The 12,880-nt window shown below is 36.7% G+C and overlaps 1 protein-coding gene across 1 annotated transcript; it reads right to left on the bottom strand.

The window, feature by feature from the left end:
• Positions 1-2,026: 2,026 nt before the first annotated feature.
• Positions 2,027-8,251, bottom strand: LOC107709610 (putative RNA-binding protein Luc7-like 2). The gene is made up of 9 exons (XM_016514129.1): positions 7,699-8,251; positions 6,129-6,223; positions 5,867-5,965; positions 5,669-5,779; positions 4,042-4,185; positions 3,728-3,904; positions 3,480-3,652; positions 2,302-2,331; positions 2,027-2,207 (listed from the first exon to the last, which is right to left on the bottom strand). The coding sequence occupies exons 1-9, from the start codon at positions 7,757-7,759 to the stop codon at positions 2,042-2,044; spliced, it is 1,056 nt and encodes a 351-aa protein (XP_016369615.1). The 5' UTR covers positions 7,760-8,251; the 3' UTR covers positions 2,027-2,041.
• Positions 8,252-12,880: the final 4,629 nt, after the last annotated feature.

Here is a 12,880-nt window from a genome sequence, read left to right as displayed (position 1 = left end):
AGAAAGACTTAAACTACTTCAGTCTGTGTGCATTGAATTTATTTAATACACGAGTTTCACAATTTGAGTTGAATTACTGAAATAAATGAACTTTTCCACGACATTCTAATTTATTGAGATGCACCTGTACATGTTTTTTGTTTGTTTCTCTGGTAAGATCAGGGGCTAAATATCACGTTATTGCTTCAACCCACGGACATGCAAAACAACCCGCGGCAACAGTGTTACAATTCCGCGGGAAAACCGCGGACCTGGCAACACTGATTCAACCTCGCTTACTCTGATACAAGTTATCAACTAACATCAAACACGGGAAATATGCTGACCTGCAATTAAATAGCTGTTTGTCAGATCTAACCCTTAAATTTATTTTGGTTTGTGTAACCTAATGTATTTAGATTGAGTCCGTGATGTTTAATTACATTTTATACTTCAATAAATGAATTAATTTAGATGTAACAACAGGCAGCATTTTAAGTGAAGTGGTCTTCTGATACTTTAACACTGGTATTTCCGTGCAGAAATGCAAATAAAGTATTAACATTCACATTTATTTCAGCAGAGGCAGAAAATGGATTCAAATGAATTATCTTTAAACAATGAAAGCAAGAGATTTATTTCATAGCATAATGACAAGGCAAGATGAAGTTTGAAGACAGCCTCTCAACACAGCAAAACGAAAGAGTGATAAAAGGGGGAAAGAGAAACTTGCACACATCATGGTACCATGAGAGATAACCTAAGCCGAGATGTTTTGTGGAGAAAGACAAAAAAAAAAAAAAAAAATCACAAAATCCAGGTTTACTGCTCAGTTCAGCTCTGAGTTTAGATTCATATCAAATGAGGAAAAAACAGGAGACAATAATATCCACATCAAAATAATCATTTAAGGAGCTTTAATTATTAAAAAAGAAGAAAAAAAAAAATGTGAGTAGCCAGTTTAAAAGGATGAAAAAGACTTCTCCTGTGGTGGTTTTATATTCCTGCAGGTTTACCTTCATCCACCTCTCCTTATTTTGCAACATAAAAAATAAACTACTTCTAAGTGCACTCTTTCCCCTCTACAACACTTCTGTTCAAATGTTCTTTTGGTTTGCTTACTAGTTTGGATCAACTAGATCAAAGTGTGTAACTCTTGCTGTCTGAGGCGTCATCTGTATCTCAAATAATGATGCTGGTCACACACACACACATACACACACACGCATACATGCATATATAATAAAATATTTATTTTAACTAATCAATTTTAACCAAGTAATTACTTCATATCAACACAAATATTTAATCAAATATTTAAATCGTATAAATTCCAAATGTTAATTTTATTAAGTAAAAAGTAATAAAAATTCCACATAAAAATTATTTAACCCATTTAAAAAATGTTAAGTAATTTAAATTTCAAATATAAATGTAATAATTTAAAGCTAATTTCAAATTATTTAAAATAGTTTCAAATAATTAAAATTCCAAATATAAATTACTTACAAAATCCACATAATTTCAAATAGTTTAAATTCCAAATCCAAATCTAGTCATCTAAAAGTAATTTCAAATAATTTAAAATGGTTTCAAATAATTTGAATTCCAAATATAAATGGATTAATAATTTGTAAATAATTTTCAATTGTTCAAATTACAAATATAAATTATTCATTTTAAAACAATAGCCATTGCTTTATTTACAATTGATCATGACCATTTAACACAAAACACAGCATTTATTTTAACTGAACATTGGTCTGATTGTCAATGATATTGTTTACACTTATTTTATTTTAAATAATTTAAATTACAAATACAAATGGTTTAATAATGATTTCCATTACTTGATTTTAAATTGATCTGGCTCTAAAACGTGAACTATGACCATGTAACACACCACGTGGACTCCTTTTCATTGAACACTGGTATCTTATCATAATGTTGTTGATTACACTGATTTTACCACATTTATCTGCCCTTGACTATAGCAAAATCACTGTAAATCATGCCCTATTGCTCAAATGTAATAGTCCCTCCACAAAAGACCTCAGACAGGTCAAGTCAAGCTGACGTTGTTGTGGTACCTCTTCCTTTTGCTCCTGTGTGAGTGCGAGCGAGAGCGATGGCGATCTTTGTGTCTGTGCTTCCTCTCCCTGTCTCGTTCCCGCTCTCCATCCTCACGGTGCCGACGAGAGTGATGAGAGGACGAGCTTCCTCCTTCCCTAAAAAGCAGAGAGAAAGATATATATAGAGATATATATAGCACATACATATGATACTGCTCCAGATGTTATTAGTTAGGAAGCTGATCCTCACCGATGTCGCTCACCACTTCTGGATCTGGACCTAAGAAGAGAGGGATGAAGAATAACTTAAAGAGAGACAATCACGATAAAACACTTGTGCATTTCTGTGCTACAACAAATATTTGATAGTTTTTTAAATTTATTTAAATGTCATAGTTTGATTCATTTCTGTGAGACAGCTGTTTTAAGCTTCAGTGAATCAGTTCAAAACACTGCTTCAACAATTTGCGCGTCAACTCTTTAAAAATTTTCACAGGAGTCTCTGTGTGACATGTCACATCTTTAAAGCATGTGTAACTACTGCTTTACTACATCTCCAAATTAAAGAGCAAAAACACAAAATTGATCATTGTTAATTAGATTTGGCTTAGTTCTTGAAGTTTTTGAGTTACTATTCGATTCTGAATCTATTTGGCTGTTTAGTCTATATTATGAACTGAAACAACACTGAACTGACTTGAGCTGAATAATGACACTACCGTGTCTTTAGAGCTGCTTTATAATTGAATTGAGTCCGTTTCATAATGAACTTTGCCATATCAACACTGTTACTGAATCAACATTGAACTGAATCAAACTGGATAATGACACTAACTTTGCATCACTGTTATTGAATCTGAACTTAAATGAATCAACATTGAAAAGTGAATCTGAAATGAATCAGCCCTTAACTGAGCTGAATAATGACACTATTGCCTTCTGTAGAGCTGCTTCATAGTTTGAGTTCATGTCATAATCGAAATAGTATAGCAAAATCAATAGTGCTACTGTTATTGTATATATGAACTGAATCTGAACTACCTGAATCAACATTGAATATAAAATGCATCTAAACTGAATCAACACAGAACTGAGCTGAATAATGATACTATTGTCCTCTGGAGAGCTGCTCTAATGCTGAAATTGAGTTTGTTTCAAAACCAATTATTTTTACAAGCTTACTATTTATTTTCTTATTACATTGCCTTATTTTACTGTTTATTACTGTGAAGCTGCTTTGAAAAAATTAGTATCGTATAAAGCACTACAGAAATAAAAGTGGCTTGATTTGCCTTGACTATTACAGCTCAACTAATTGGAAGCAAAGTACATAAATATCAAGATACTTTTTCAGCTATAATACAAAGGCTTCATTATGATTGCAACACATTTTTGTGAATGAAATGAAAGCAGAACACAGAGACAGACCTCCTGCGTTCCCTCTCTCTGTCTCTCTCTCGCTCGCGCTCCCTCTCTCTCTCTCTTTCTCTCTCGCGCTCTCTCTCTTTCTCCATCTCCCACTCTCTGGCTCGCTCCTCTTCTCTGTCGCGTTCCTCTCTTCTCCTCGTGCGCATGCGCTCCTGTTTCTCCGTCACAGCTTTCTGCAAATCACAGCAGATCGTCAATGAAGAGCTGCGTGACAACAGCCCGACTGAGCTCTGTGTGCTCCATCTCACCCTCAGTTTTTCAAGTTTTTCACGGATTTCGATGAAACCTATATGAAGTTTCCCTCCAAAGTGGTCGGCGAGGCGGCGGTCGTTGTCGTGGAGACCGAGGTAAGCAGAGCAAACCTCACACACCCGCAGCTTCTGCTGCTGGAAGCTGGAAGCCGGCATGGAGTTGCGGTATATGTCCTAAACACAATAGCATATTTACTTGTAATAGTGTGATTAGGACACCACAATCAAATTTAATTTGTGCTTCGAGTTCTACAGGTAGTACGGAGGACTACAATGATATTTCCACCTGGCCACCATGACCCCACACTGACCTCTGCCTCTTTCTTCAGGGTGCGTGTTTTCTCCATCTTCTCCAGGACCTGCTGAGCCTCCTCCACGTTCCCCTCGCCGCCCAGTTGCTCCGCACGCGCCAGCAGCTTCCCGATCTCCTCGTTCAGCTCGTGCACACGCTCCGCCTGCCGATCACAGCACATAGAAAATCAGAGAACATGAAGAAGACTTCAAGTTACAGCTGTAAAAACAGACAAGATTCATAGTAAGGGTCAGAGAGTGGGGCAAATGGCCATGACAAATGAAATTATTTGTGGTTGAAAATAAAAGACTTTGAATAATGTTATAAACTGATCTCAGGCAAAATAACTAAACGCTACCAAATGGCAAGATATTATGGAAGCCTATTTCTGCCACAAAATAAAAAAAATGAATTTAATAGCGACTTTTTATCCACTATTCTTACTTCTCGCAATCACAAATTAATCTCTCACAATTCCGAGTTTACATACGCAACTGAATTTTTTTTAATCATAATTCTGACATTTTTTTCCTCAGAATTCAGAGTTTATACTTCACAATTCAGACTTTTTCTCAGAATTCTTCTTAAAATGAAATTATTTGTGGTTGAAAATAAAAGACTTTGAATAATGTTATAAACTGATCTCAGGCAAAATAACTAAACGCTACCAAATGGCAAGATATTATGGAAGCCTATTTCTGCCACAAAATAAAAAAAATGAATTTAATAGTGACTTTTTATCCACTATTCTTACTTCTCGCAATCACAAATTAATCTCTTACAATTCCGAGTTTACATACGTAACTGAATTTTTTTCCTCATAATTCTGACATTTTTTTCCTCAGAATTCAGTTTATACTTCACAATTCAGACTTTTTCTCAGAATTCTTCTTACATCTTGCAATACAGACTTCTTTTCTCAGAATAGTGTGTACATCTCACAATTTGGACTTTTGTTCTGATAAAACAGAGTTTACACTTCGCAATTCTGACTTTTTTTCCTCAGAATTCTATGCTAATATTCTACAATTCAGACTTTTCCCTCAGAATTCTGACTATCTCCCAATTCTAACTTTTAGCTAAAACTTCAAAATATAAATTTAAAATTCTAAAAGAAAACATCAGATTTGATTTACACTTCGCAATTCTGACTTTTTTTTCTCAGAATTCTATGCTAATATTCTACAACTCAGACTTTTCCCCTCAGAATTCTGACTATCTCCCAATTCTAACTTTTAGTTAAAACTTCAAAATATAAATTTAAAATTCTAAAAGAAAACATCAGATTTGCGAAAAATAAAGTCAGAATGTTGAGATTTTGCAATCAGCTTTTTTATTCTGTGGTGGAAACAAGGTTGTGTAGGATATGATCCCTTAAAAAAAAAACACACACACAAAAAAAAACAAAATACAGATTGAGTGGACTTCTTTTCTGTTTGCATGTATTTGCTATCGAAACAGGAAGTTGGAAAAGGACACACTGAAGGGCCCATTTATATCAGAGCTGTGGACCAGGACTCACTACTTGCTGGTTTGTGCACAAAACGCAGGTGTGCGAAACTTCAGTATGAAAATGATGTGCAAGTGAAATCTCGTGTTGCAGAGAAACGTTAAGGGATTCCCCAGCGCAGATCGTCAGGTTTTACCTTAGCAGCCACTTCAGCGCTGATCTCTTCCTGCGTTTCGGCCAGTCGTTTCTTGGCCAGTTCGGTTCTTCGGTCACAGTCTGCGATGAAGGACTGCAGGTGCTCCGCGGCCTGAGGAGACACGCCACAATCAGCCATTTATGAGCAGTTTACACACACACAGTCAAATGTATATGAATGGAAAGGGTTTATACTCACATCCAGCTCAAAGAAAAACTCCTGCTGTTTAGATGCGATCTCGTAATCTGCTCTCAAAGCGAGATCGTGAATCTTCACACACTCCCCCAGATCCATGCGCTACACAAACACAACCATTTAGAAACCTCAGGCAACTTCTCAACGTTTTTGATGTCATAATGCAACTGTGGCGTAGCATAAATGAAGTATTGCAATTAACAAACAGGTTTTAGATGAGTAAAGTCAAACCCATAGAGATGAGGAGTGATAATGAGACGCTTACGGTTCCAGACAGTATGTCATGTGGACACGACTCCAGCAGATGACTCTTACACACCCGCTCGTCCGTGAACTTGATCCGCTGTCTCATCGTGTCTCCTGCGAGAAACCAGATCCACACATTATGAGCATCAAAAATCATCAAATCAAGCCACAATCGAACCATGATTCTCATCGTGACAAAAAACAACGAGACACACCATTCAAATGAACAGCACTGTAAACAGCAATTCAAATCATGATTCTCATTAAAAAAAAAAAAAGACTGTTGATCAAATGACAATTTTGACCTCATTATGACAAAAAAAAAAGAGAATTCTTTTAATAATTTGTCAGATAATGTAATTATGTCAAGCAAAACGTGAATCATGGCAAATGAATCATCATATTCATGATTCTCATATAACAATACATTTATGACTAGGGTTGCAAAAAGGTGGAAAATTTCCAGTAAATTTCGGAAATATTCCAGAAATTTTGGAAACTTTCCAGGATTTTTTTTGGAATATTCCAGGGATTTTTTGAGTTATTTGATTAGGTTTTAATCAAATCAACAAATTCATGAATGTTATAAAATCATGTCAATCAAATAATGGTGTTTACAAATCATGTAATTAAAAAAATAAATAAAATAAAGTCATGACAATGAAATTATAAAACTCAATAAAATAAAGACATCATGTCAATCAAGTTGCAGATTTTACAAAATCATGCCAAAAAGGTAGAATGAAATCAAATTGACAATGTCAACTTATATCAACCAAATCATGATTCTGATCATGGCCAATTAATAACTGATCATTAACTATTTGATTCTCATCAAAGGATTTCTGACAGATATGAAATCATTCCAGACAAAACATTTATGATTTTTCAAATCAAGTCAATAAAAATCATGAGAACCAATCATTTTGTTTAGCAAATTATTTAAAGAAAAAGAGGGGATAACACAAATTATAAAGTCATTGCAGAAAAATAATGAAAATTATGACAGTTCTGTTCATCAGTTCATCAAATTACAGTTCTGACCAAATCATGCCAAAAACACTGAATAATCATGATCAGTTATGTCCACCAAATCATTTGAGTTGTGTGATTCATATCATGGTAGATACACCATAATAATCATGATTCTCATCAAATAATTTCTGACTGATATGAAATCATTCCAGTCAAAAATCATGATTCGGGAGATTCACGATTTTTTTTATTAAATTCAAATCTAATTAAATTATTTCTCGTGCGAAATAATTAGAAATCACGAAACCATGCCAACCAAAGAGTGAGAATAACACTAATTACAAAGTCATGGCGACGAAATCATGGGAGTCATCAGTCTGACGTGTTTCCGTCAATCAGATCAGAGTTCAGAGATATTAAATCATTTAACCAACCCACGAGAGCAATGAAACCGTGACTTTTTAACAGGTCTGTCAAACAAATCGCTAGAGTATAAATGCATACAGTATACGTTAAATCATCAAATCGAGTCCGTTGAAGTAACGAATCGCTTATTGAATCAAATGCATGGTTTAACGTAGTTTTGATTTGATGAGACTGAAAGAAGCACTCACCGTCTCTGCTAGTGCCCATGAGCTGGTCCAGCATGGCTCTCATCTGCGCCTGGGCCGACATCTTTACCTGTTTACCTCTACACGTGTGAGTGTACCCGGCTGACGCGTTTATCTAACTCCTCATACAGCAGGCCTCAACACAAACGGCCGCCGAGAAGACAAATCCCCTCCTGTACCTCACCAACACACTTTCTACTGACACCACGCACACTCTTGTCTTTCAAATCCCCCGGAATGCGCAGTTTTTAGTTGAAATATCGCTGAAATCAGTCATAAATCAGTGAGTTAGCATCGTGCGTTAGCAGCAGCGGCTAACTCTTCCCCAACGCCCCTCAGTCCGCCTTATGTGCGCTTATTTATCAGTCCTAGCGCTGCTTTATCAATCCGCAGTTCAATATTTAGTGTAATGGTCCATATTCGCAAAGTTTTGACAGTGTTTATTTGGTGTTGCTTTATTGTTTTATTTCTTTTTTTTTTCCTCTCGGAAAGCGACTTCCGACCCGCGCGCACAGCTCCCGCTTGGTGACGCAACCTCGAGGAAGTGGCGCAGAGCTCGAGCGCTGATTGGCCGACGCGTGGGTGACATCATCACGTCGGCGCCGCTGCGCGAGTGTGAGGTCATCAGAGCATGTGGACCAACATGCTGAGTTCTCGCTACAAAACCTATGGACAAAACTCATGTTAACGTTGTCATTTTTTTTCAATGTAAATATGTAATACATAAAAACAAAAACATGGTCCATATTCGCAAAGTTTTGACAGTGTTTATTTGGTGTTGCTTTATTGTTTTATTTCTTTTTTTTTTCCTCTCGGAAAGCGACTTCCGACCCGCGCGCACAGCTCCCGCTTGGTGACGCAACCTCGAGGAAGTGGCGCAGAGCTCGAGCGCTGATTGGCCGACGCGTGGGTGACATCATCACGTCGGCGCCGCTGCGCGAGTGTGAGGTCATCAGAGCATGTGGACCAACATGCTGAGTTCTCGCTACAAAACCTATGGACAAAACTCATGTCGAACATGTTAACGTTGTCATTTTTTTCAATGTAAATATGTAATACATAAAAACAAAAACATGAATCTTTACCACGAATGTCCTAAACGTTTGTTTGTTCTTAAACCAAGTTTTTTTTTTTTTTAATGTTTTTTATTGGCACACACAGAGTGTTGGGTAGATTACTTACAAATTGTAGTCCATTACTGATTCCAAATTACAAGATAAAAATTTTTACTTAGTAACGTAATCCATTACATTACACATTTTAGGTAGCCTGATTACTTTTGGATTACTTTTGACCTAACGCGTTTATCACATTGATTTAAATAGGATAATCTTGTTCCACATTGATGTAAAAATACAAAGAGAGAGAAAATGAATTCCATTCGTTGTTATTAAGGATGAAAAAGAAAAATGAGTGAGATTCAATAAATTAGGAATGATTTACTGCTGTTGTGTGAATAATATGTAATAAGTAAAAAAGTAACTAGTCTGATTACGGTTATTTTAAAATGTAATCTAATTACAAGTACTTAATTTTTGTAATCTGATTATGTAATCCAGATTACATGTAATCAGTTACTACCCAGCTCTGTGTATACATACATACAGTTGTGGTTAAAACTTTGCAGAATCTGCGAAACGTTAACTATTTTTCCAAAATAAAAGGCATCACACAAAATGCATGTTATTTTTTATTTAGTCCCAAGATATTTTATGTAAAAGATGTTTGCGTGTAGTCCACAGGACAAAATAATATCTGAATTTATAAAAATGACCCCTTTCAAAACTTTACATACGCTTGATTCTTACAACTGTGTGCGGTTACCTGGATGATCCACGGCTGTATTTTTGTTTTGTGACGCTTGTTCATGAGTCCCTTGTTTGTCCTGAGCAGTTAAACTACCGCTGATCTTCAGAAAAATCCTCCAGGTCTTTGGTTTTGCAGCAGCTTTTTCATATATGAACCTTTTCCAAGTGCATGACTTTGAGATCCATCTTTTCACACCGACAACTGATGGACTCATACACAACTATTACAAAAGGCTCAAAGATTCCCGCTCCAGAAGGAAACACAACCGCCGCATTTAGAGCTTTTAGAATTTAGAATTTGAAGATCAGGGTAAATTGTACTTATTTTGCCTTCAGGAACATCTTCTGAAACATATAAGTAGCTTCTGAAGGGCAGTACTAAATGAAAAATATGATATTTAAACAAAATAATCATCCGGTTCAAAAGTTTTCCACCCCCAGCTTGCGTCACGTCTGCATCTGACAACGAAAACTTGACGTTTTAACTGTAATATGTTTTAGGACCGAGGGGGAACCGGAAAATTCTTAAAGATATGATATGTTTTAATAGTGTAATCAAATTTTAAAAGATCAAGCACTATTTGATTACTCATTAGATGCCCGCTTTAATATTAGGTCTCCTTGTTCGCATCTCACAGGTCAATAATTACACAAGAAATGACCACAAACACAACAGTATTGGTTCTCTCTGTTTATTGTACTGATGTGGGACAGACATCGCTTAATTTATGTATGTTGTATATTATATTCATATGTATAAAAAACATCCAGTCTAATAGTTTTTTCTCCAACTACTTCCACAGAATACAAAATCAAACCCAGTTGTGATTATCAATTAGAAGAACGAGAACAAACAGAAACACAAAGAGGTCCTCTCAGACAGACGTCTGTCCACCGTCACACTTCCCATTGATCACAGTCACGTTATTGTTTTGGCACCAGAGTTTCGTCTCGTCACACTAAAGCACATGGAAAACATATGAGCTTATTTATCAGCTTGACTCTGCACATGCAACTAACCGTCCTGTGTTTGGATCATCTGGTGAAGAAAACGTCCCATCTATGTGCTCTCTCTCTGAGTTTGAATAAATATTTATTTTTGCATTAAATTAAATTTCCGTATAATACAGAGAGAAGACTCCATGAACGTTTACAGCTTTGGCACACCAGCTAACTGCTTGATTCACAGTTTCTACAAGAGCCAGGCCGTGCATGTGAAGCGCTTCAAAGCATTTCGTCTTTAAATGTTTTGAATCTCAGGTATTTCATTGCTTATATTGTAGATTTAGCCTCTAGTTGTCGAGTGGCGCGTCGTGTCTATAGAGGGCCTCTCAATGTAAGCTTTTTAACAACAGTTTCATCACTAAGAATCACAATTCATGGATATACAGCATATAGATATACATAAAACAAATCATCAGCTCACACAGTCCAATTAAAATAAAAATTAAAAGTAATGTGATGTGAAAAACAAACTTTGTACCTTCAGAACATTACCAAGCCACATGGATGACCTCGAATTATGCTACATATGTCTTCATCATGAATCTTTCCATCTTTTCCTATTCATAGTTCTGGTCTTAAAAATCAAAGAAATTAAATTGCCCAAAATGTTTTGTTTTTGTTTTGAGCTGTATTATATGGGAATTTGGATAAAAAAAAATTAGACAATCATGTACAACTGCTCTAAGTGTTTTGATGCTACATCTTTTTTTAAATTATTTAAACAGATGAAACTGTAAAAATGAATGTGCATTTATAGTGTATTTATAGTGCACTTTTTCTTTTTGTAATTTCATTGCGGATGAAAACGAGGCTGTGCAGTCGTGGCACACATCATATAAAGGTCATAATTTTCACAACTCACAACTTTCAAAACTGTTTTATGGAGTTTTTGTCAAGCGTACATTTTATTCAAAAGCCTCGTTCAGACTGTCAGCCCAAATCCGAACGACTCAAACCCGAAGACTTGTCAGATAAGAGGTGGTGAGCTAATCATAGACTGAAGACCCAGGTAAACAATTAATCTTTTCTGTTTCTTATTGCAGTTTTGTATTGTTTGTAGTGTGATCAACGTTTGCGTAAGTAGTAGACGTGTTAGGGAAGTAACACGTAACATTTTAATTATATTTTGCTAAAATGAACGAAATTACTCGAAAAAAGATTCGTTCATTTTGCTGAACGAGACTCAAAGGTCCGAGTCGGTAAAATGATCCGAACTTCCCATCACTACTTCGCAATGACACAAGCTTGTTTCTGGCATGTTTTCTGCAAAAAACGTCTGAAGTGTTTACGTTTTACGTGGCGTGAGGGCGTGAAAAAAGCTACGCTAAATCCAATCTGACTGGTCAGACTGAAACGATTTCCAGGAATGCAATTTGAATAGGATTCCAAACCACATATGAATGTAGCTCGAAACGGATTTGCAAAAATCGAATTTCATATAGTTTGTTGCCGTTCAGACTATCTAAATATGATCGGATTTCAATCAGATTTGCACAAAAATCGGATTTGGGCTGACGAGGCTAAAGAGACGTTTCATCGGCTGAACAATCGGTATGTTGTTCAACAACAGTTCAATCCATTGAACGCACTGTACTTCAGTCCCTCACAGCCTCGTTTTCATTCCTGTCAGAAATGAAATATGGCGCTGCCCTGACTAAGGTGATGCTGATTATTTTATTGTGAAAAAACGGGGTACTATGATAAAAAATAATAAATTCTGTTACTTTTCATAAGTTTATGTGATCGGGTTGCTATGGTGATTTCAGAAAGCCATAAGTGGCGGCACTGTTCTCTGAGCGGTGGGCGTGGCTCAGTCTCATTCAGCCAATCGGACATCAGTGGGCGGGGTGGTTTTTGCTGGTCTCGTAAGGCAGTGAGGATTTCAGGCCTCGTTACATTCGATAACACTGAGTGCAAGCCCAGACCAACTCACGGCGCTGATCCCGGATCAGACCCGCACTTGAACACAGCGGCACGCGTCAGCAGCAGTTCGGCCGGTGTTGTGCCAAATTCTGCACCCCTGCCAGATTCGTTGACTCGCTAACTAATTGCCTAATCTTAACCCCTCCCCCACACCTCCTCCTAAACCTACCAATACTAGGGGGTGCATAATCTGGCACAACGCCGGACTCTGGCCCGAGATCAGGCAGAACACCCACCTTGTACTTGTTGTGTAAATAAATACAACACAGAACTATGATAAAAACAGAGTGGAAGTACTAGAGGAGTCTGGGATCTCTTCTGAGGTATTGTCTAACATCTAGCTCCATAGCACCATTTTCCCACACTTTGATCAAATGCATCTGCCTAAATTACAGATTTAAAGAAATACCGCAGGTTTAACTCGAGCATCTGTGGTTGTAAGTGAAAAT

This window comes from Sinocyclocheilus rhinocerous, unplaced genomic scaffold (assembly GCF_001515625.1).
Source record: "Sinocyclocheilus rhinocerous isolate Xijiao unplaced genomic scaffold, SAMN03320098_v1.1 scaffold836, whole genome shotgun sequence".
Classification (NCBI taxonomy): domain Eukaryota; kingdom Metazoa; phylum Chordata; class Actinopteri; order Cypriniformes; family Cyprinidae; genus Sinocyclocheilus; species Sinocyclocheilus rhinocerous.
Note: the sequence above shows the minus strand (reverse complement) of the source record. Positions and strands in the feature narration are given on the sequence as shown.